General features: G+C 41.3%; 1 protein-coding gene across 1 annotated transcript; it reads right to left on the bottom strand.

The window, feature by feature from the left end:
* Positions 1 to 1,346: 1,346 nt before the first annotated feature.
* Positions 1,347 to 10,725, bottom strand: GHSR (growth hormone secretagogue receptor; the record flags this gene model as incomplete). The annotated part of the gene is made up of 2 exons (XM_083364871.1): positions 1,347 to 1,654; positions 9,969 to 10,725. The coding sequence occupies 2 exons, from the start codon at positions 10,723 to 10,725 to the stop codon at positions 1,347 to 1,349; spliced, it is 1,065 nt and encodes a 354-aa protein (XP_083220997.1).
* Between the last annotated feature and the right edge of the window lie 11,173 nt (positions 10,726 to 21,898).

Raw genomic sequence — 21,898 nt, 5'->3', positions numbered from 1 at the left:
TCCTCAGGGAACTTCTGTCTAGCAGACATTTCACACACTGCTAGACACACACACTTCACTAGACACACACACACTGTCTGCTAGAGAGAAGATCCCTGAGGATGGGCTCCAGCATGAGTCCAAAAGCTTGGAAGACTAAACCTCTGGTCCTGGTGACTGGCCCAGATTGGATCCTGCAACATTATCCTGGGACATGAATATTTGCCTTCATTCATAATTAAATGTACCACCTACCATCCATTTTTTTTGAAAGAATGCAAATGAGCTAGCATTCTCCCTGGCGCTACTTTTTTAAAAAAATAGATTTAGTATTGTCTCCCTGTGTTAGACCTGAAGGCAGAAGCTCTCTAAAGAAGAGCATTCCAGCTGTTGTATGTAAAATAGATGTGTATATGTGCTTGCTACAAAATGAAAGTTGTACATCAGCCATCATTTGAACTTCTCAATGTCCCTCTGATAATTGATACGTGCAAAGCTATGTTTTGGCATTTTCAAAACAAGGCAGAAAGGTTTTTTTTTAATGTCTCTCAAAGTCCCCTACCACTTCCATTCTGGGCATCTTAGATTTGAATTACGGTTGACCAGATTTGGCCAGAACTCAATCACCTATTGATTGGCACAGCTGCTCCCTTCTCTGTATGCCATGATACACTTCTTCTAACTGACAGATATTGACCAGAAAAGGATACCTTCTACTGGGTCTCTATCTCCAGGACCACCACATTCCTGTCTCTGCAAAGGGGGTCTGATCCACTACAACTTGATTGTCACACTGATGAGGTGGCAAGCAACCCATAGCAGGCTGGTGCATACTGTTCCGTAGGGGTGAAGGAAACCATCTTTTCTGGCCACTATCAAGGTCTTCCTGCTTACACAGGAAAGGGAGGTTTCCTTGCTTGTGATGACATTCCTTCCTTTACCCAGTACAAAATACGTAAAGATCCCACCTGACGGGGAAACCTTTTCAATCAGCTTCTGCGTCACAGCTACTTCCTCCCCATGCTGGGCTGCATAGCATAAAGACAGGCTCTGTTAGTTCACGTCGGTGCTTTATAAACATAAAACACCTCAATTCCCATCTTTATGCATAGAATCATAGGCACTGGAAATGATTCAAAAGGATAGCTGTTTCACCCACTGCTGATGAATATATTTACACAGAACATCTGTCATAATATTTCTCACAGTTCTGCCTTTTTTTTTAACTCCTTTTCATTACCATACCTGAGTTTTCAATTGCAAGCCCTCCCAATCATGGAAAGAACGAAATACTTCCTTTTAGCCAATCTGAACACCTTTCCCCTTCTCCAGTGGCTTTACATGACACCTCGGTCCAACCTCTGCGGTCACGTTGCTCTGACCCTGGGCTCTGTCCAAGTCTGGCATCTTCTCTTCTTCATCACCAAAACCTTTTTCTTCCTCGGTGGCTTCCTCCCAAAGAGCCTGTAAACTGCCTTCCGGTATTTCTTTGACATGATGTTGTACAGGATTGGGTTGATGGCAGCACTTAGGTAGAAGAGAACGAAGGAGACTACATTGCAGTATTGGCTGATAACGGCAATATCCAGGGATTCAACCTCAATGGATTTGGAAAAGAGATAACGTCCCAAGTAGAAGGGCAGCCAGCAGAGGACAAAAGCCAAAACCACCACCGCTAGTTTAAAAAAAAAGAGAGAGAGTGGGAGAGAGAGAGAGAGAGAGAAAGGGCAGGTGCATATGAAAGTGAATTAAAATATTTGCTAAGAGTTCTCCCTTTAATTCAAATTTCAAGGCACAGAGGAAAGAAAACCAAGTTGTATTCGAGATCAGAATCTGGACTATCCATCTTGGAAGAAGAAGCAGGAGAAAAAGGAATGCTTCAACTATTCTTCCTGCAACAAATGTCTTCCAGCTGTTCCTTGTTGTTCATCACATCGAGAGAACTGTGACCACAAGGCAGAAGAAGAGGCCGTTGGAGAAAGATGCAAAGAGAAACCAATGTTGGCTTCTCCCTTTCTTCACCTCTCACCCATAAGCCTTGTACAGAACCTACTATTTATTTTGTTTGGTTTTGTGGAAAGGTTTCTGGCCTTAGGCAGCTGGTTATCTCTCAAATTCCTGTCGGCCTTATGCAAAAGATGGTGGTAGTCCACATTATAATTTTTACTTACATCGCGTCTCCAAAATGTTAAAGTACATGAAAGCTCTTTGAATAGATGACACAGAGGGGCACAAAAGAAGCATGTTGTAATCTACAGGTTCACAAATTTGAAATCTTGACACTGGTTGCTGATATGTTATCAAAACCAATGTTTCATGTCATTCCCCAGCAACGTTTCTACTCAAGACCCCAAAAGAACTGACACTATCTTGGTTGCTCATTTGCAAGACAAAGCCCTATGATCTAGTTGTTCCTCTCATGTACCAAGCAACTCTGGACAGTCAATGCCTCATTCTTTACAACAACTTCCCCAGGTATCCAAAGAGCTACAATAGAAAGGAGAAGTTCACATAGTCCTGGTACATATAAACTAGGTACCTATGGTCAGTAGTTGGAGTCAGCCAGTTCGCACCAGTTCGGCAGAACCGGTAGCTAATTTTTTGTTGCCCAGGCCCAGATTGGGCTTCCGGAAGTGGCATCCACAAAGAGAACTGGTTGTTCACATATTTGAATCCCACCACTGCCTATGGTCCATGTTATACAACCTTATTTTTTTTTAAAAAAAAAATCTCAGTTGCATCTAAGTCTTGTTTATGAATTGACACGCATTAACTTACTTCATTCATTTCAACTGGATTTGGGACTATTTAGAATCAGCTTTAGAAGGGAGATTTAGTAAAGAAAAATAATGTGGAAGTGCATAAAATTGTGCAGAGAATGGAGAAAATGAGAAAGGGAAACCTAAATTATCTTCAAGTGCTCAAACACATAATGCTGGAAGTCAAGGATCTTGACAAGCAAAAGGTATTATTATTCACCAAGTATAGAATCATCTTGTGTAATTCATCATAAGTGAGATCACTGGTGGTTGCCACTCACTGGTGGAAAATAAGGTGAAAGACAGCTACAAGCTAAAGCATCAATATATTACTTCAAGAGTCACAGGCAGGATGTTGTTGACCACCAGGTTTCTCACAGAAATCTGGTTCCTCTGAGAAATTAATTTCCCTTGGGGGGGGGTCCTACCACAGAACATAGGTAAACACAGATGAAATTATTTCTTAGGAAGACCATGGAAGTTTTCAAATGTGTATCTTGTCTGTGGTAGAAGTTTCTATGTCAGGGCTTGATAGATCGATGATCTGATAACAATTCCAACTGGAAACAGAAAAGGAGATGGTATCATTTGGGGTAGAACTGTGATTTCAGTCGCTGAAAATAAAAAGGGTGGGTTATAAATCAGGACAAAGAGTAAGGTGATGATCAACTTTTAGGACTTGCCATGGACCCACATGATTCATTGGTTATAGCAGCGGTCTTCAAACTCGGCTCTTTTATGACTCATGGACTTCAACTCCCAGAATTCCTCAGCCAGGCACGCTGGCTGAGGAATTCTGGAAGTTGAAGTCCATAAGTCATAAAAGGGCCGAGTTTGAAGACCCCTGGGTTATAGGAATCAATGTAGTGTAGTGGTTACATTAGGAAGACCCAGATTTAAAGCCATCCTCTACATAGGCATTTCCTTGAATGACTGAATCACTCTCTCTCTCTCTGCCCAAACTACTCCTAGGGATGAGATCCTCATGTAAGCTGTCATGAGCAATTGAAAGAAAAGCAGGACATAAATCTGGTAAATACGTAAGATATATCCTCAGCTCTTTTGTTCCCTGAAGCCATATAAAATACATTAAAGTCACCTTCAAATCAAGCAGGGTTCTTGGTGACTTTCTGGATATAGCCATACAGTTCTTCTGCTGATATAACATTGAAGGACATATCAGTGGTCTCAAAACATTACTTTTCCTCGTGATGATGGGAATAAACAAACAAGAAATAAACCTGCCATTTTCTTCACTGCAATATCTCTACACAGCTTGGATATCCCTACCCGAGGCAACTTTTAAAGAAAAGCAGCAAGTAATTCATCACTCAGTGAACTTTCAGGAGGATAAACAAGTCTTCCTCTTTGAGTTCCTTCATTTATTACTACCTTAATTCCTTAATTTATTACTGCAGTCTCACTTTCAAAAATGAAGAGGTCCTGGGATTTTCTGCCTGAATGCCAAAACAAGGGTATTAACAGAGGAGACGTCATATGCCTGTTGGCCCAAAATGTTTAAAGCCAGCCTTGTGGGAAAAGGGGGGTTAAAGCTCAAGGAGTGAAAGATCTGCAAAATAAGCCTGATGAGAGATGGCTAAAAGTTTGGTTAGGTTTAGCCTACTAAGAGATTATTGAAGGGAAATATAATGGCAGTCTTTAAAATCTGAAGAGCTGTTCTACAAAAGAAGTGGACCTATTCTCCATTTTCCAAAGGGGAAAATCACAACTAATAGGTGAAAACTACAAACAGGCAGTTCATAATAACCTTAGAAGAAATTTCCTGACAGTTAGAACAATTAATCAGTGGAACAACCTGCCTCCGGAAGCTGTGAATGCTCCAACACTGAAAATTTTTAAGAAGAGACTGGACAGCCATTTGTCTGAAATGGTATAGGACAGACATGTCAAACACAAGGCCCGGGGGCAGGTTCCGGCCCGCAAAATGGTTTCATGTGGCCCGCAAAGCCATCCTGGAAACAGTGAGGGAACAGTGCCCACTGCCTTGGCCCTGGCCCAGAGACCCTCCTTCTGCCAAAGACCCTCAGATCTGTCCCACTCCTGCCCGGGCCCCCATAGGCACCCTTGATGCGAACGATGTAGAGCTGGCCATGCCCACCCAGTGGGCCATACACACTCTAGCCACACCCACCCAGTAGGCCACGCCCACCCCAGCCACACGCACCCCGGCCCCCTGAGGGCAACCGCAATGCTGATGCAGCCCTCAATGAAATTGAGTTTGACACCCCTGGTATAGGATTTTCTGCCTGAGCAGGGGGTTGGACTAGATGACCTCAAGGTCCCTTCTGACATTATTATTATTATTATTATTATTATCAAAAAGAACCCAAAGCAGCACTATTTTAGGGGAGATTGGTCTCTTAAATTAATTGAAAATTGCCTTGGATATTGTTAATTGTTGGTTTTTATTCTCCTGATATATTTTTAGTGTACTTCGCTAGATTTTGTTGGATCCTGGAGTTTATTAAACTGGAACAAACTATAGCTAAATATTGCTAATAAATAGATAAATAAATAGACTTGTTTGAATCCCAAACCAATCTTATTTAATTCTTTGACAAAGTGATTAAATTAGTAGACCAGCGAAATACTGTGGACATAGTATACTTAGACTTCAGCAAGGCTTTCAACAAAGTAGACCACAACATACTTCTTGGTAAACTAGAAAAATGTGGGGTAGATAGCATCACCACCAGATGGATTTGTAACTGGCTGACTTTGCAAAAAGATGTTGAGACTTTGGAAAAAGTGCAAAGAAGAGCAGCTAAGACGATTAAAGGCCTGGAGACAAAATCATAAGAAGAACAGTTACAGGGATTGAGTATGGCTAGTACAGAGAAAAGAAAGACTAGGGGTGACATGATAGCAGTATTCCAGTATTTGAGAGGCTACCACAAAGAAGAAGGGGGTCAATTTATTTTCCAAAGCACTAGAAGGCAAGACAAGTAATATTAGATGGAAACCAACAAGGAGAGAAGCAACCTGGAATTAAGGAGACACTTCCTAACAGTGAGAAAAATTAACCAGTGGAACAGCTTGCCTCCAGAAGTTGCAGGTGCTTCATCACTGGAGGTTTTTAAGAAAACAGTCATGGATAGTCACCTGTCTGAAATGGTATATGGTTTCCTGCTTGAGGAGGGGTTGGACTAGAAGACCTCCAAGGTCCTTTCCAAGTCTATTCGGATTGAATAAAGCTACACTGTTCAACTGAGCTACTCTAAACTGTTTCTTCATTGACGAGTGAAAGAAGCTGTTGGAGCATAATCAAGGATTGGCTTGGCTGGATCCTAGAGCACAGCAACTTTAAAACTCCTTGAGCCACTATCGTACATCAATTCTTCTCTGATCCTGAACACTTCAGAATGCCCCCCATTCTGCATACTGAAGTCCATGTCTCCTCTGTTCTTTCCTTGAAAGCATCTCTTTCAAAAATCAGGTCATTATTTTAAGATGTTACAACAGCAGCCCCCAACCTTTTGGGCACCAGGGGTGGGTTCCGCGGAGAGAGATTTTTCTGTGGACCAGAGAGTATGCGGTTTCTTTGTGCCGCCTGCATCCCATGCATGCATGGGGATTTGCTTGTTTGTGCGGCCCAGTTTCTGGCATGCTGCAGACTGGTGCCAGTCCATGGACCGGCGGTCGGGGACCCCTGAGTTAAAAGATGGTAATCTTGTAACACAGACATGTCAAACACAAGGCCCGGGGGCCAGATGCGGCCTGTGAAGTGGTTTCATGTGGCCCGCGAAGCCATCCTGGAAACAGTGAGGGAACGGCCCCCACTGCCTTGGACCTGGCCCAGAGACCCTCAGATCTGTCCCACTCATAGGCCCCCATAGGCACCCTTGATGCGAACGATGTAGAGCTGGCCACGCCCACCCAGTGGGCCATACGCACTCTAGCCACGCCCACCCAGTAGGCCACACCCACCCTGGCCACACCCACTCCGGCCCCCTGAGGGCAACCGCAATGCTGATGCGGCCCTCAATGAAATTGAGTTTGACACCCCTGTTGTAACATCTTAAAATACTAACCTGATTGCCCTCTCAAATTGCTACATGCTTATTGGCACATTTCAATAGAACACCACAGAGCTTTATTGTAACTTTAATTGTGATTTATTGGGGAGAACCAAATTGTCATGTCTATGTTGAGTGTTCTTCTGAAAAGAAATCAGAGCTGGGAGACAGCCTTGAATTCTGGCGGGGAACCGGCAACTGAGGGCAAATTATGTCTATTGAAAGGCGGCACTCAGAACTTTAGTCATAAACTACTTTAGGATTTTTTTCCCCCACTCAACCAAAGAAATAAAATTCAGAGATGTGCAATTGTTCCACCAAAAGAAACAAGAATGACTAAAACCATAATTTTTTTTTTACAAATTGACGCTTTTTGTAGCTATTACCTCCTCTTTGGATCACAGGTAAAGAGTTTGGGAGAAAACAGGGTCAATAACTATTTCTGGAGTTAAGAGACAATTATAACTTTTAAAAAAAACAATAAGGGGGAGCGGGGGAAAGCCCAATCCCTTTTATTGCAGTTTGTAAAATCAATGACTTTCTATAGCAATACAGAAAGACCTTTTTCTTTTGCCCAACCATCTTCCTTGCAACTTGGGAAACATTTTTTCTTAATCTAATAGGATGGCTGTTTCACACAATGTGCTTAACCAGGTCAAGTAAAGTCCTAGCAGATGCATTTGCATAACCAGTTAGACATTTGCTTACTTAAAACCTTTGTAAAGTACTTGGGAAAAGATCTGGGTTAGAAATGTAAAATTTACACAGGCCCAAAATTTAAGAGAGAATTTTTATAAAATGTTTTATAGGTGGCATTTAGATCCTAAAAAAATAGCAAGTATATATCCGAACTGCCAGCCCAAATGTTGGAGGTGTGGTTGTGAGGATGCAACGTATTTTCATATATGGTGGACTTGTAAAAAGGTTAAAGCTTTTTGGATTAAAATTTGGTGGAACATGCAAAAAATATTTAAGAAAAGGATAAAGTTCTCTCCGCAACTGTTTTTATTGGGTATTATAAAATCATGGATTGACCTTTTGACGCCACTATGCAAATGATCCCACTGAGTCCAAAGGAGTTCATTCCTGAATGTTGATTGTGACTACGCAAGTGAGTCTCCCTGTATTCTATAAAACTTATTTTTAGTAGTGTACAGGATTATGACAAGAGTGTTAACTTTCCAGCTCTATTATTCTTTACGATATGTTCATTTTCTTTCAATAACAAGTAGCAGAAATGCCAAATTTGCACTCCACAAGTCTTTGCAAAAGTTGCTTCAAAAATGTAAATATTTTTAATGTGACCAAAGGAAAAAGCTATTAAATACATGAAAAATGATTATTTTTATTTCTGGCAGCATTATATGTTTAACTCTTTGTAATGTTTATTACACAGGAATCTCTTATTGGATGCAATCCAGTCCAATGGGTATCTGGAGGCAAGTTATCACATTACTCTTTGTCACATGTTCCCAAGCAGAAAACTGAACCTTTCAGGCATGATGGATTTCCTCACTCAGGCTTCAAAGTGCAATCTAGTCTATCAAACTGTCTTGTGCCAGTTTTCCCAAGGGAAAATAAATTTGTAGATTCTGACCATCATATTTAATCAACCATGCTATATGCAAGACTGACTTAAAAATCTATCCAACACAATATTCAACCTGATCATTAAAAATCCAATGGATATTCATAACTAAAATGTTAAACCTGATAGCTTTAACCTAGGTTAGGTTGTGGCTCAATCACAATTTGGTAAAATTATGACTCCATATATTGCAGAAAGCTAGAAAGCCTGTTAGCCAAGCTAAGTGTTCTGCAAACTGAAGCTTTAAGTAGTCTGACTGTCTTTTTTGTCTTTTCTAAATCTGGAAGCCTTTCCTAGTTATTTCAGAGATGTTGGAAAGTCATAGCAGGAAGAAATGTGATCATCAGAGCCTTAAGCATCTCACAGTTTGCTTGAAGAACCAAACAGATATTTGAGCTAGCCTAACCTGTTGACTGAGGACAGTGAAAAAGTGCACCCTGCAGGAGCCCAGAGGCAATCATTTCATTTTTATAGGTGTTCAGATCATGTCCTCGGGTTCTTATTTACGTTTTATGACATGTCAGTTCAGTTCAAAATCGGTACACTTTTTAAAGTTATTTGTTTATTATGTGAATATCATGCTTTTCCTCCAGTAGCTCAAATAGCATCCCTCCACCAATTTTTGTTAACAGGGAGACTCACTTGCGTAGTCACAATCAACATTCAGGAATGAACTCCTTTGGACTCAGTGGGACCATTTGCATAGTGGCGTCAAAAGGTCAATCCATGATTTTATGGTCAAAGCCTCACCCGTTTCATATGCAACACAGGTAAAAGTGGGGGGGAGCACTTTGATTGCATGGCCATCACATAGACTTCTTGGACCCCCTCCCCCAATAGATGCCCCTGTGAATTGAGAAGGAGTTAACAACCTTGTGAGTTAGGATGGGCAGAGAGTGAATGGCTGGCTCACAGTCATCCAGTGAACTTCCATGGCCGAGGATGGAGTTGAAGCTGAATGTCTTCACTCCTAATCCATCGTAACAACTCTACCGCACTTGGAGGCAGGGAAAGCTAAAGCTGAATGGAACTTTCTGATCAGTCCTGTCCACATATCCAAATGGATATTTACTAGGACCTCTTGGTCAAATGACAATCTGGAGAATCATTGAGGAAGAATCAAACTTTTCATTATGTACCAATGAGACATGCATAGCTAGTGTGGCTATTCTATAATGTAATTCTATAATGTAATCTGCTAAAGAATGCAAGGCTACGCAAGCTGTATCTGCTAAAGAATGCAAGGCTACGCAACTCAGTCTGTATATTTCAGGACTTGTAAGCTGCATTCATTCACAAAACACAAGAAACCCCTTTTCTAATCTATTTTTCATCAATCAATCAGTCAGAATAGAGCTGGAAGGGACCTTGGAGGTCTTCTAGTCTAATAACCCCTTGCTCAAGCACGAGAACCTATACCATTTCAGACAAGTGGCTGTCCAGTCTCTTCTTAAATCTAATCTGAAGGACATGTTACTTAAAATGTTGCATGTTTCAACCTGACTTTTAATTGGTTTAATAGACAATACTATGGATCTCACATCTTGAAATTACAAAATAAGCAGGCTTTTTCTTGGGAAAAGTATACTGTATCAGGTACCTTACCTAGCATTTTTATTGTTTGTCTGTTGTACTTGTCCCTGATGGAGGTTTTTGGCCCAATGTCTTTCTTCTTTCGCTTCCAAAGCTTTCTGACAATGAGGCTGTAGAGAACCGTCAAGCAAAAAACCGGCAGGAAAAAGAAGACACTAGAGGTCCAAACCATAATGGTCAGCAACCCTGAATGAATGGCATACTCTGTGATACGACATTCATTGGTATCCAAAGGATTTGTCCCATTCTCATGCTCAACTCCAACCAGAATGAAGATGGGCCCAGCACTGACAAAAGATATCACCCAGAGCACAAGGATAAGGAACTTGACTTTGCTCTTGGTGATCACCGCCTTGGCTCTGAGTGGAAAGCAGACAGCAAAATATCTCTCCGCGCTCAGGGCTGTGATGCTGAGTATGGTTGAGTATGTACAACACTCGCTAACAAATTGGAAGAGCTTGCAGAGAAGATCCCCAAAATTCCAGGGCCGATACTGCCAGAGGCGGAAGAGGTCTAGGGGCATGCAAAGGAAGATCAAGAAATCTGACAAAGCCATGCTGGAGAGGTACAAGTTGGTGGTTGTCCTCATATCCCGGAACTTGAAGACCACCAGCATTGTCGTCATGTTTCCTAAAACTCCAATCGTGAAGAAGAGCAAACAAGTCACAGTGACACCTGTGAGGAGAGGTGCAGGGAACAAATACGAATCATCCGTCTCTGTGCTGTTGTCATAATCCATGATGAGCTGCAAGTGGCCCTTGTTATGCATTCAGTCAGTGTTTGATGATCTGAAGGGACTACTATATCAGCTGCTCCTCATATCTGAGAAGGAGGAGGCAATGGCTCTGATGGTGGCAGGAAACAGAACTTGAGATATGCTAAATGAAAAGAAACATGCCAGGTAAGCAAGACGTGGATTGGAGGGGAGGAGAAAGAGGAAACTAGCATAAAAACTTTCCAGTCCTTTCACGAGACTCAGCTTTCTCTAACAAATTAACTCATCTATGATATTCATTGTTTTGCTTCTGCATTAATCATGAGCTAGTTCATGTGTCTATTTCATCATTGGAGTTCTCTCGGTAGAAGGAGGGCTGCTGCAAATGGGAATGTCTACTTTGAAAAGGTGTGATTCTTCTCTCCAGAGGGACCTGCTCACATCCCTTTTTGGATAGAGGCTGCAGCCACTGACTAAAAAATGTGCACGTAGGAACCGGAATATAGAAACAACACTCTGAAAGAAACCAGGCTGAGCTTCTACTTCCATCTTTTTAACCAATATGACCCTTTGGGTCAATATCACTTCCACTTCTGACACCAAAGTATCTGTGAAACCTTTTCCACCAACAGGCATTCTTTTGCATTATTTACCTGGATTATCAAAGGTCACTGTGGTATAATGAGAAGCTTAACCTGTGAATTTAATAGTGCCAACACATCTGGAAGGTATCAGTTCAGGGAAGAATCAATTATTATGCAGTGAAATCAGACTTAGTTGACCGGTCAAACTCAGTCTGTATATTTCAGGACTTGTAAGCTGCATTCATTCACAAAACACAAGAAACCCCTTTTCTAATCTATTACGTTAAGTATTAAACTCCTAAAAAGTCTGCAATAAAATAACCCAAGAATGACAATGGACAAATTTAACAAGACCAATTATTTAGTCTTTCATTGACTTAGTTGTATGAATTCAGCTTTATTCTCTTAACCTAGCCTAACCTGCACCATTTTTACACAGATAAATTTTACGTAAGACAAATGAGGCTCTATGAAGAAATGGTCTGTTGTTCAGCAAGAGTGGAGTAAAAAGTAAATATCTGAAATTTCTAAGATAGAAATTCTACATATTTAGTTTCTCGTACTTTCAGTCCACATAAATGGTATTTTTTTAAATAAATGATGAAATTTAATAAAATATAACGTAACTGAAGAAATATAATAGCTATAAACTAACGGTGGAGCTTTTATTTTCCAAAAGTGTTAAAAGAAGGGGGAGCACCATATCTTACAATTTGTCTGATTGTCCGTCCATCCATCCATCCACCCATCCATCCTAACCTAGTCAGATGCAGATCACCAATCAAGATAAAAATCTCTCAGTCTGGAGTAATGTCAAAATGCTGGCTTACCCCACTGAATTCTGTTTGAATGTGTCCCAATCTCATTGTTTTATTTTCTTTTGATTGTTGAGCCTTTTGATCAAATCCCCTTTGATGAAATATTCTACCGTATTTTTTCTTTTTTATGGACTCAGGAGAGCAGAGCAAATTAAAGTAAACTAAAATACTATCATTCGGCAGGATAAGTCTTCCAATGGCTATAGAATTCCAGGGCGCACGGGAAAGTGCCAGCCTCCCATCTATTATTATTATTATTATTATTATTATTATTATTATTATTATTATTATTATTATTATTATTATTATTATTATTATTATTATTATTATTAGCCTTGGTGGAGCAGTGGGCTGATGCCTCCTTAAGTAACACCAGCTGCCTGCAATTAGTGCAGGTTCGCATCCCACCAGGCTCAAGGTTGACTCAGCCTTCCATCCTTCCGAGGTAGGTAAAATGAGGACCCAGATTGTTCGGGGCAATTAAGCTGACTTTGTAATAATGCCGCTTGGGGTGTGTGTGAAAGCCCTAATAAGCAGGCATATACATAGAATGAAGGCTACTGCTAAGCACATTGATTTGTGCTTCTTAGATTGTAAGCCGCCCTGAGTCTTCGGAGAAGGGCGGGATATAAATGGGATTTAAATAAATAAATAAATAAATAAATAAATAAATAAATAAATAAATAAATAAATAAATAAATAAATAAATAAATAAATAATTATGATTAGGCAGTATCATTAATAATTCTATTAACACTATTAATATATTGTTGTTAGGCAAGACACCCGCTACCTCTAAACCGCAGCTACAACATCTGCAGGAGGCATCTAAAAGATCAGGAGGGAACCTCCTGCGTTTCAAAGGGGTCCATTATGGGGGGGGTGGGGGTAGAATGAGGGTCCCCTAAAGCAGAAAGACCGACCCCTCCTTCCTGGAGCAGCTCCACCACCACGATCCCTCCCCCGCCCCCCCCCCGCCGCCCGGCTTACCTAGCCCACTTCCACGACCAACTTTTCTCCTTCTGCCCGCGTGACGCCGACGGACCCTAGCAGGAACGAGGCGAAGCGGAGGAGCCGGCTAGGCGTCCCCGGGGAAGGAGCCCGGTCCCGGCTTTCAAAGACGCTCCGGATCCCCGGCTGCCGAGAGGGCAGAGTGCGCGGCTTCAGGCATCGGAAGGGAAAAAGGGATTCTTTCTGGGTAGGACGGTTGAAATGAAGCAGCAGCAGCCTAGGATGATTATCATCATCATCATCATCATCATCATCATCATCATCATCATCATCATCATTCTTACTCTTATTTCCATGCATGCGCGCCACTCCTCGGAGCACGGAATCGTCCCCAAAAGGGACCGACGGTCGGGAGCCTCCGCAGCGTCCACAGGGCTCCGCTCCGCCTCCCTCCCCGACGGGCACAGCAGTCTCCCCACCCGCACCCCCCAACTCCCCAGCAAGGACCCCCGATCCGGTCCGGAGCGCCCGGGGGAAGTGAGGATGGCCAGCGCGCACATAAAAGGCCACCGATGCGCTTCTCTGTCGAACAAGAAGACGTGCCGAGGGGGGGGGGGGTTGGATCGGGAGGCGATGGTGACGGTCCCCAGCAGCGGGCTAAATGGAAGAGTGTTTGGAAAGAACACGTGAGTGGTCGCGTCCTCACGGCGTGGTCCGTTATCAGCGACTGGACTGACCTGATTCTGACGACTTGATGGGAACGCCTTTCCCTGGTCCCCGTAATCTACGGATCCGTGAATTAACTAAGCCAGCGTTTCCCAACCTTAGGAACTTGAAGATGCGTGGACTTCAACTCCCAGAATTCCCCAGCCAGCATAGCTGGCTGGGGAATTCTGGGAGTTGAAGTCCACGCATCTTCAAGTTCCTAAGGTTGGGATAACGCTGAACTAAGCGGATCAGGTTCGGAGAAAAGGCTAAACCCCAGAGCCAAAGTTAAACCAAACCAAGTTTGGCGCACAGTGAAAACGCAGCAGCGGCAAAGCCTTAGCCACGTGTGTGAGGTGAGCTCTGCCACTGGCTGAGTTCCATGGTGCATTAAGTCCTAATCTGTCTGTGTTGGGTTGGTTTTAGCGGATTCAGTGGACCAATCAGTTTTCAGTTGCAAACTATGATTTACTGGTTTTTCAGTATTTACATATACAGGTATTGGTGAAGCAATATGGTGGTTGGGTAGTCAAAAGTAACAAATAACAAATTGTTTGTAAATAGTTCAGGTTGCATCAATAAAGATTCCCTGGATTAATTTGACACAAGGGAGATTATTAAATCTTGAGGGCCACGACTTGTTATTTGGCTGGCATGCATATTTGTTGTATGATAAGAAGGTAGATAATGTATTTAAAGTGCATATTTTAAGACCGGCATTGTTGAGAGTTTGGAAGAAGTATAGACATAAGTTAGATTGCAAGATGCCGTTGTGGGCAATCCCGAAACATGCAATAGAAAACATAAATGTAGGCTTCAAACATGATGTGACTACGTATAAGGAGATCTTAAGTTTGGAAAGGAACGTCTGGTGTTTGAAGCCGTACAATTTCTTGCGAGATGAGAAGATCGTTCAAACTTGGTTCCAATATACTCAATTACGTGCCAGGTGGAAAGAAGATCAGAAAATTGGTTTCTCAATGACTGATGAAAATTTGATAAAGCAAATTAGAAATCAGGGTCCAGCACATATTAAACAGATTTATCTTGCATTGATAGATATTGACTCAGAAACAGAACTTGTTAAAGACTGTATGATAAAATGGGCCCAGAATATTCAAGAAGTTATTACAATGGACACTTGGGAAAAGATCTGGGTGAGGAACGTAAAATTCACGCAAGCTCAAAACTTAAGAGAGAACTTTTATAAAATGTTTTATAGATGGCATTTAGATCCTAAAAAGCTTGCAAGTATGTATCCGAATTATCAACCTAAATGTTGGAGATGTGGTGGTGAAGATGCAACCTATTTTCATATATGGTGGACCTGCAAAAAGGTTAAGGCTTTTTGGATAAAAATTTGGTGGAATATGCAAAAGATCTTTAAGCAAAGGATAAAGTTTTGTCCGCAATTGTTTTTGCTGGGCATAATTACAGATGCTACTGTTGTGGACATTAAGTTGATGTTGAATTTAATTACAGCAGCAAGACTCTTAATAGGTCAATATTGGAAAAAGGAGGAACTGCCGACTATAGAAGAATGGACTCTAAAGGTTTCTGACCTGGCGGAGATGGCAAAGATCTCGGCTTACTTGAAAGATCATTCGCAAGAACGTTATATTATGGAGTGGAAAAAGTGGATTGATTATATTCAGAACAAATATGGGACTAAAAAGTTTCACTTAGCATTTGAATAAGTTTTCTTTTCTTTTTTCCTTTTTTATATGTAACGTTAGTATTGCTTGTAGTCATTTTATATGAGCTAGAGGGCGATAGAATTAATAGTTCATTGTTTTTAGCATATGGATGTTTATGATTGTTTTTTGTTTTTATACCTTGTACTTAGCTCTGGGAAGTGGGGGGGGAGGGGGAATGGGGGGGAGGGATAGGGAGGGTTAGGGAGGGGTGGGGGGAGGGGGGATTGTTAAAGATAAAATGTACTCTAAAACTTTTCAATTAAAAAAAAAATAAAGATTCCCTCTCTGATTCCCTTAGTTTTCACATAGTCAAAGTGATCAAGTTAGTACATTTCTAGATATGACCTAATCAATTAAGAAAGTTTTCAATGTAATTAGACTAATACATATCAAAATCCTGTTTTTAAGTTTTACCTAATTGCAATAAAATACTCTAAAGTAGCTTATAATATACAGAAGAAAGCTTACTTTTGGGGTAACCTACAATTCCCTATTTCAGTAAAGAATAATTCTCTTGTCTACAAAACTTACATTGTTCATTACAAATCATTCTTATGATTTAACAGTAAATTCTAGTTTTCATCTTAACAAATCACCAATTGTTAGAAAAGATTTTTTGTCTTAACCATTCAACACTTATTAAAATACTATCTTATAAGATTCTAAATTCTATAGTATAATTCAAATTTTTATTCTAAAAGCTTAATTGTTTTCCTTTAAAAATCTAAAACCTAAATATGAAATCAGTTTATTTTTTTTAAGATTCCCCTTGGTCCATCAAAAAAGATTTTTTAAGTTCTGTCCTTACAAATCCTGAAAAAAAGACAAGTCTAAATCTTTAAATCTAACTCTCGCCTTCCTTTTGTGCCAATCAGGCTTCCATCTTAGTGTCTTTAAATTCTCAAATGTGTCTCCCTTTCTTCCTCCACCTCTTATCTGAATCCACGGAGACCATCCAAATGACAGTTTTGCCAAGCTGGTGTCCCCTTTATAATCATTGAAATATTGCTTTAATAGCTCAGTTTTTGATGTTTGATGTAATTCTTGTTCCATTTCCATCTGGGTTAGGTAGAACGTAGTAGCTAATGTTATCGTTTGAGGGGTGTCAAACTCAATTTCATTGAGGGCTGCATCAGCATTGCGGTTGCCCTCAGGGGGCCGGGTGGGTATGGCCAGGGTGGGCGTGGCCTACTGGGTGGGCGTGGCTAGAGTGCGTATGGCCTACTGGGTGGGCATGGCCAGCTCTACATCATTCGCATCAAGGGTGCCTATGGGGGCCTGGGCAGGAGTGGGACAGATCTGAGGGTCTCTGGCAGGAGGAGGGTCTCTGGGCCAGGGCCAAGGCAGTGGGGGCCGTTCCCTCACTGTTTCCAGGATGGCTTTGCGGGCCACATGAAACCACTTCGCGGGTCGGATCCGGCCCCTGGGCCTTGTGTTTGACATGTCTGGATTAGCTGAATCCTCAACATACTGTATTTGAAGGCCTTTTATAGCAAACTATGATTTACTAAAGTTGCTTTTGTACCAAGGAATGGGTCTGTCTGACTAGTCTATGACCTTTCCGCGACTTCATTTTAAAAAATGGCACTGTTTCAGGTAGAGAGCTTTCTCTGCTACCAACGTTCTTTATAAACAGGAGAATTTAGAATTTTCAGCACATTAAGTGTGTGAGTTTTGTTGTTCAATGGTTCAGTTTTTGTCACTTGGCCACAATTCCACCAGAATTGTCTGTGAGAAATAACCTCACAGTTTTGCCATTGCTAACAGGGTACAACCATTTTGTCTTCTGTTGCTCTCCTCTTTAATTGCCTTCAGTTTCTCCAAACATTAGGATCTTTCCAATGACTTTGTTTTGGCCATATGTTCCCAATTATCTGAGCTTTGCCTTCATTATTAGAGCTTCCAATCAGCATCCTGGTTTCGCTTCACCTAATATCTGCTTTGGGGAAGGCAATGTGCTACCAATGAGCCACTCTCTCTTTGTTTAAAGCTTTGATGGAGCCCACCCTCCAATTGAATGGACCGATGTGGTAATTGCAGCCAGGGTTAGAATTATACTCAGAGACCTACAAATAATAGTTTGCCTTTTTATCATTTACCCTCACAATTTCATTACATACCTCTTACTTACTGGGATAATAGCTACATCAGTCTGTTATCAACAGCAGGTTTTAGCAGCTGGCAGGCATCCATTCAATATGATTTGAACTGTGCAGAAGTTAACACTGGTAGTGCCAAATTAAGACACTGTACTGCACTATAAGGGAAATAAAATCTAGTAGTTCATGAGAGAGCAGGACCGTGGACAGCTCCAAGTGAGACTCGTTGGTCCTGGCTCTCTGCATTATTAGGACAATGGGAGAATGTTGATTCAGCACCACAACTGAAATCTTTTTTAGCAGCCCTGAAGTGTAGTGTTGTATAAGCTAGCATTCTCTGCGGAGAAAGGACTTCCCTTGATTTTGGATTCCTAGATTTCTGTTAGGCTACAAAGACGGAGAAGCTGCTGATGAAATACTGGCATTGAGAGAGCAGATCATGAATGTGGACTGAATTGCCTTTCTCTCAACAGTCAATCAATTTAACTAGGAGATTTGAAATTTGTCCAATATATCTAGAGGGCGCCAAGATAGGGAAAAGTTTATTATCCCGTTCTACTATCCTGTCAAAAGTATAAGAATTTAAGACACATGCTTGTATTACTTGGTTGGCTGTTTCCACCTAGCAAGTTGATTGAACCAACTCCATATTTCAGGTCTTTTTAGATCTACTAGTTAATCTTTGAGGCAAAGAGATTGTATGAATATTAAATATAAGCTTTAAACAACTTTCAACAAACTCACACATATTGGTCTTGTGGAGGGAAAGCATGTAATGGGAACAAGAAAAATGGATCAATTACCCCAACTGCTTAGCTCTAAAGAAATTTAGGACTAAACTAATCCCTCTTATGTGTTGTCTGAATGGCTCCTGTGACTTTTGTGACAGAGTTCTGCAAAAAATGGAGGCTCCCTATAGCTTCTTTTAGTCTTCATGATACAGGAGATAAATGAAAAAGAAACAATGGGAAGACAGCTATAGACTTGTTGGCTCCTATGTATGGTGGCATCCTTGTTCATCCTTTTTTTTTAATCTGCTGGAGGAAAACAAATTAAAAGGAGGAATCTGGAAAGGTTCCTCCGAGCCTCTTTTGGGCTGGCTAAAATCTAAAGACAATGGCCATGGGACAACCAAGCTTGCACTCAAGCGAACAGAAGTACATTAGCTGGCTAAGAGAAGGGATCTGTGGTATAGTTCTTGCTTTCTGCCTGGGTCCTATTTATTGACGGAATTTTCATACAGAATACCTGTATCACAGCTGTCTAATCCACCGGTAAGAGCATTCTCTGATGTTCCACTCCATTTCAGACCTGTGATGATTTTAAGAGGATGCAATAATGTCCACTAGGAAAATGCTGGGTTGATGGAATGGCAGATAATAGCCAATTCCTTTCCCCATATCCATGATGAGAAATGGATAAAAGGTAAAGGTAAAGTTTCCCCCGCACATGCGTGCTAGTCGTTTCCAACTCTAGGGGCCGGTGCTCATCTCCGTTTCAAAGCCGAAGAGCCAGCGCTTGTCCGAGGACGTCTCCGTGGTCATGTGGCCATGACTAGACGCCAAAGGCCCACAGAGCGCTGTTACCTTCCCACCGTAGTGGTCCCTATTTTTCTACTTGCATTTTTATGTGCTTTCGAACTGCTAGGTTGGCAGAAGCTGGGACGAGTAACAGGCGCTCACTCTGTTACGCAGCACTCAGGATTCAACCCGCCAAACTGCTGACCTTCTGACTGACAAGCTTAGCGTCCTACCCCACTGAGCCACCGCGTCCCCATGAGAAATGGATACTGATACCTTTATAATGGTCATGCAACATTAACATTACTTCTTTTAATAGAGTTCAGAACCAGATGCTGGGAAATGAAACAAATTACCCAACTGGTGGTGGCAGTTTCAGAATTTTTTTTTTAAAAAAAACTATTTAAATTTGCATCTAGTTTCGCTCACCACGATATAAAGAAAATGTTGAGACTCTACAAAAGTGCAGAGGAGAGCAACAAAGATGATTAGGGGATTGGAGGCTAAAATATATGAAGAATGGATGCAGGAATTGGGTATGTTTAGTTTCATGAAAAGGACTATTGAGCGACATGATAGCAGTGTTCCAATACTTAAGGAGCTGCCACAAAGAAGAGGGGACCAACCTATTCTCCAAAGCGCTTGAAGGCAGAAGAAGCAGTGGATGGAAAATAATCAAGGAAAGAAGCAAGATAGAACTAAGGAGAAATTTCCTGACAGTTAGAACAATTAATCAGTGGAATGACTTGCTTCCAGAAATTGTGGGTGCTGCAACACTGGAAGTTTTTAAGAAAACATTGGACAAGCATTTGTCTGACATGTTATAGGGTCTCCTGCTTGAGTAGGGAGTTGGACTAGAGGACCTCCAAGGTCCCCTCCACCTCTGTTATGCTGTTATTCTATATACTGTATACAGGATCACTTAGGAATGTAATTCTCTCAGTGTATCCTGAAATCATCCCTCAAGATTTTCCATCCTATTCTTCTATACCCCAACCTTTTTTTAATGTATTACACAGCATGGAGCTAAGAAAACAAAACTGTGATGCTGGGGAAAGAATACAAATCCAAAGAACACCTCATTTTACTGTTTAGCTAAACAAGATAAACAGTTGAAAGCTCTTGACAGTGCTGTTACTTCCTGAGGCATTTCTCAACAGCTGGTCTGCGTTGTGAAGACATCTTGTCTAACCCGATGGCACTTTAAAAACACTGGCTGCAGATGGAGGACACGCTACAACGACAAACTGAAGTTGGAGGCAAAATGGCAGTCCTTCTGTTACACAGACTAGCTAAGAGAACTATACTGAGGCTGGAAAAAGACTATTATTTAAGCATTAAGGACTGGATTAAAGAACCATTTATCAATTTTCAAAGGGCCATTTTCCCTATTAATTTCCCCCCCCACACACACACACACACAAACGCCAACATCCCATGGCACAATGTTTTTCTTTGGCTTAGATTTCCTATTTCACCAGAAGCTGGCAGTTTAGATGTGAGCTAGGCCAAGCGAGAAGTGAGTTTTGCCCCATTTTTCGACTTTTCTTGCCATAGTCGTGAAGTGAACCATTGCAGTTGTTAAATTAGTAACATGGTTGTTAAGTGAAATCTGGTTTCGCCACTGACTTGGCCTGTCAGAAGGTCACAAAAGGGGATCACATGACCCCAGGACACTGCAACGGTCATAAATATGAGCTAGTGGGCAAGCATCCAAATGTAAATCATGTGACCATGGAGAGGCTGCAATGGTAGTATGAAAAATGGCCATAAGTAACTTTTTCCAGTGCCTTTGTAACTTCGGTCACCAAGCAAACTGTCGTAAGTCGAGGACTACCTGTAATTTCATATTTTAAATATATAGCTTATTCAAAGGTTTATAACAGTTTTAGCTTTAACCAACACAACTAACATGTCTATTCTCTTTTGTGTTCTTCCATTCATTCCATTAATATAATAATTTTACCTGTTGGTCATTGGTGGAGCAGTGGGCTAATGCCTCCTTAAGTAACACCAGCTGCCTGCAATTAGTGCAGGTTCGCATCCCACCAGGCTCAAGGTTGACTCAGCCTTCCATCCTTCCGAAGTAGGTAAAATGAGGACCCAGATTGTTGGGGGCAATTAAGCTGACTTTGCAATAATGCCACTGGGTGTGTGTGTGTGAAAGCCCTAATAAGCAGGCATATACATAGAATGAAGGCTACTGCTAAGCTTGTGTAAGCCGCCCTGAGTCTTTGGAGAAGGGCGGGATATAAATGGAATTAAATTAAAAAATAAAAAAATAAATAAAAATTTATTACTGTTTCCCATCATTTTCTTTTGAATGATTTTTGTGTTTGTGCATTTTCTTTCATGCTTGCAATATGAAAAGAAAAACACACATGGAAAAAAAACTGAGCGACCTTCAAAAACAGCCTGTCAGTATTTTGGCAATATGCATTTTTTTTTAAAAAAAAACCTTTTGCAGGAATACATTGTTGCAGTTTGTATGTTTGCCCACCACAAAAAGAGTCAAGTGATCCATTGCCCAAAGATCCGGTGATACAGTTCTATGGAGGAATAATTGAGTCTGTCATTTGTACCTTAATAACTGTCTTGTTTGGCACAGCAACCAAACAGGACAGGTACAAACTTCAAGTTAGAACCACAGAACAAACAATTACTACCAGCCTGCCTTCCACTGAGGACCTGTGTAGTACATGAGCCAAAAAGAGGGCTGAGAAGATATCCTGGACAGTTTCAACTTCTCCGCTCTGGATTCAGCTACAAGGCATTGATTGCATGCCAAAACATTTAGACCAGGGGTGTCAAACTCAATTTCATTGAGGGCCACATCAGCATTGCGGTTGCCCT

The sequence above is a fragment of the Vipera ursinii genome (assembly GCF_947247035.1).
Source record: "Vipera ursinii genome assembly, chromosome: 5".
Lineage (NCBI taxonomy): Eukaryota > Metazoa > Chordata > Lepidosauria > Squamata > Viperidae > Vipera > Vipera ursinii.
The sequence above is the reverse complement of the archived record's forward strand: the minus strand, read 5'-3'. Positions and strand labels throughout refer to the sequence as shown.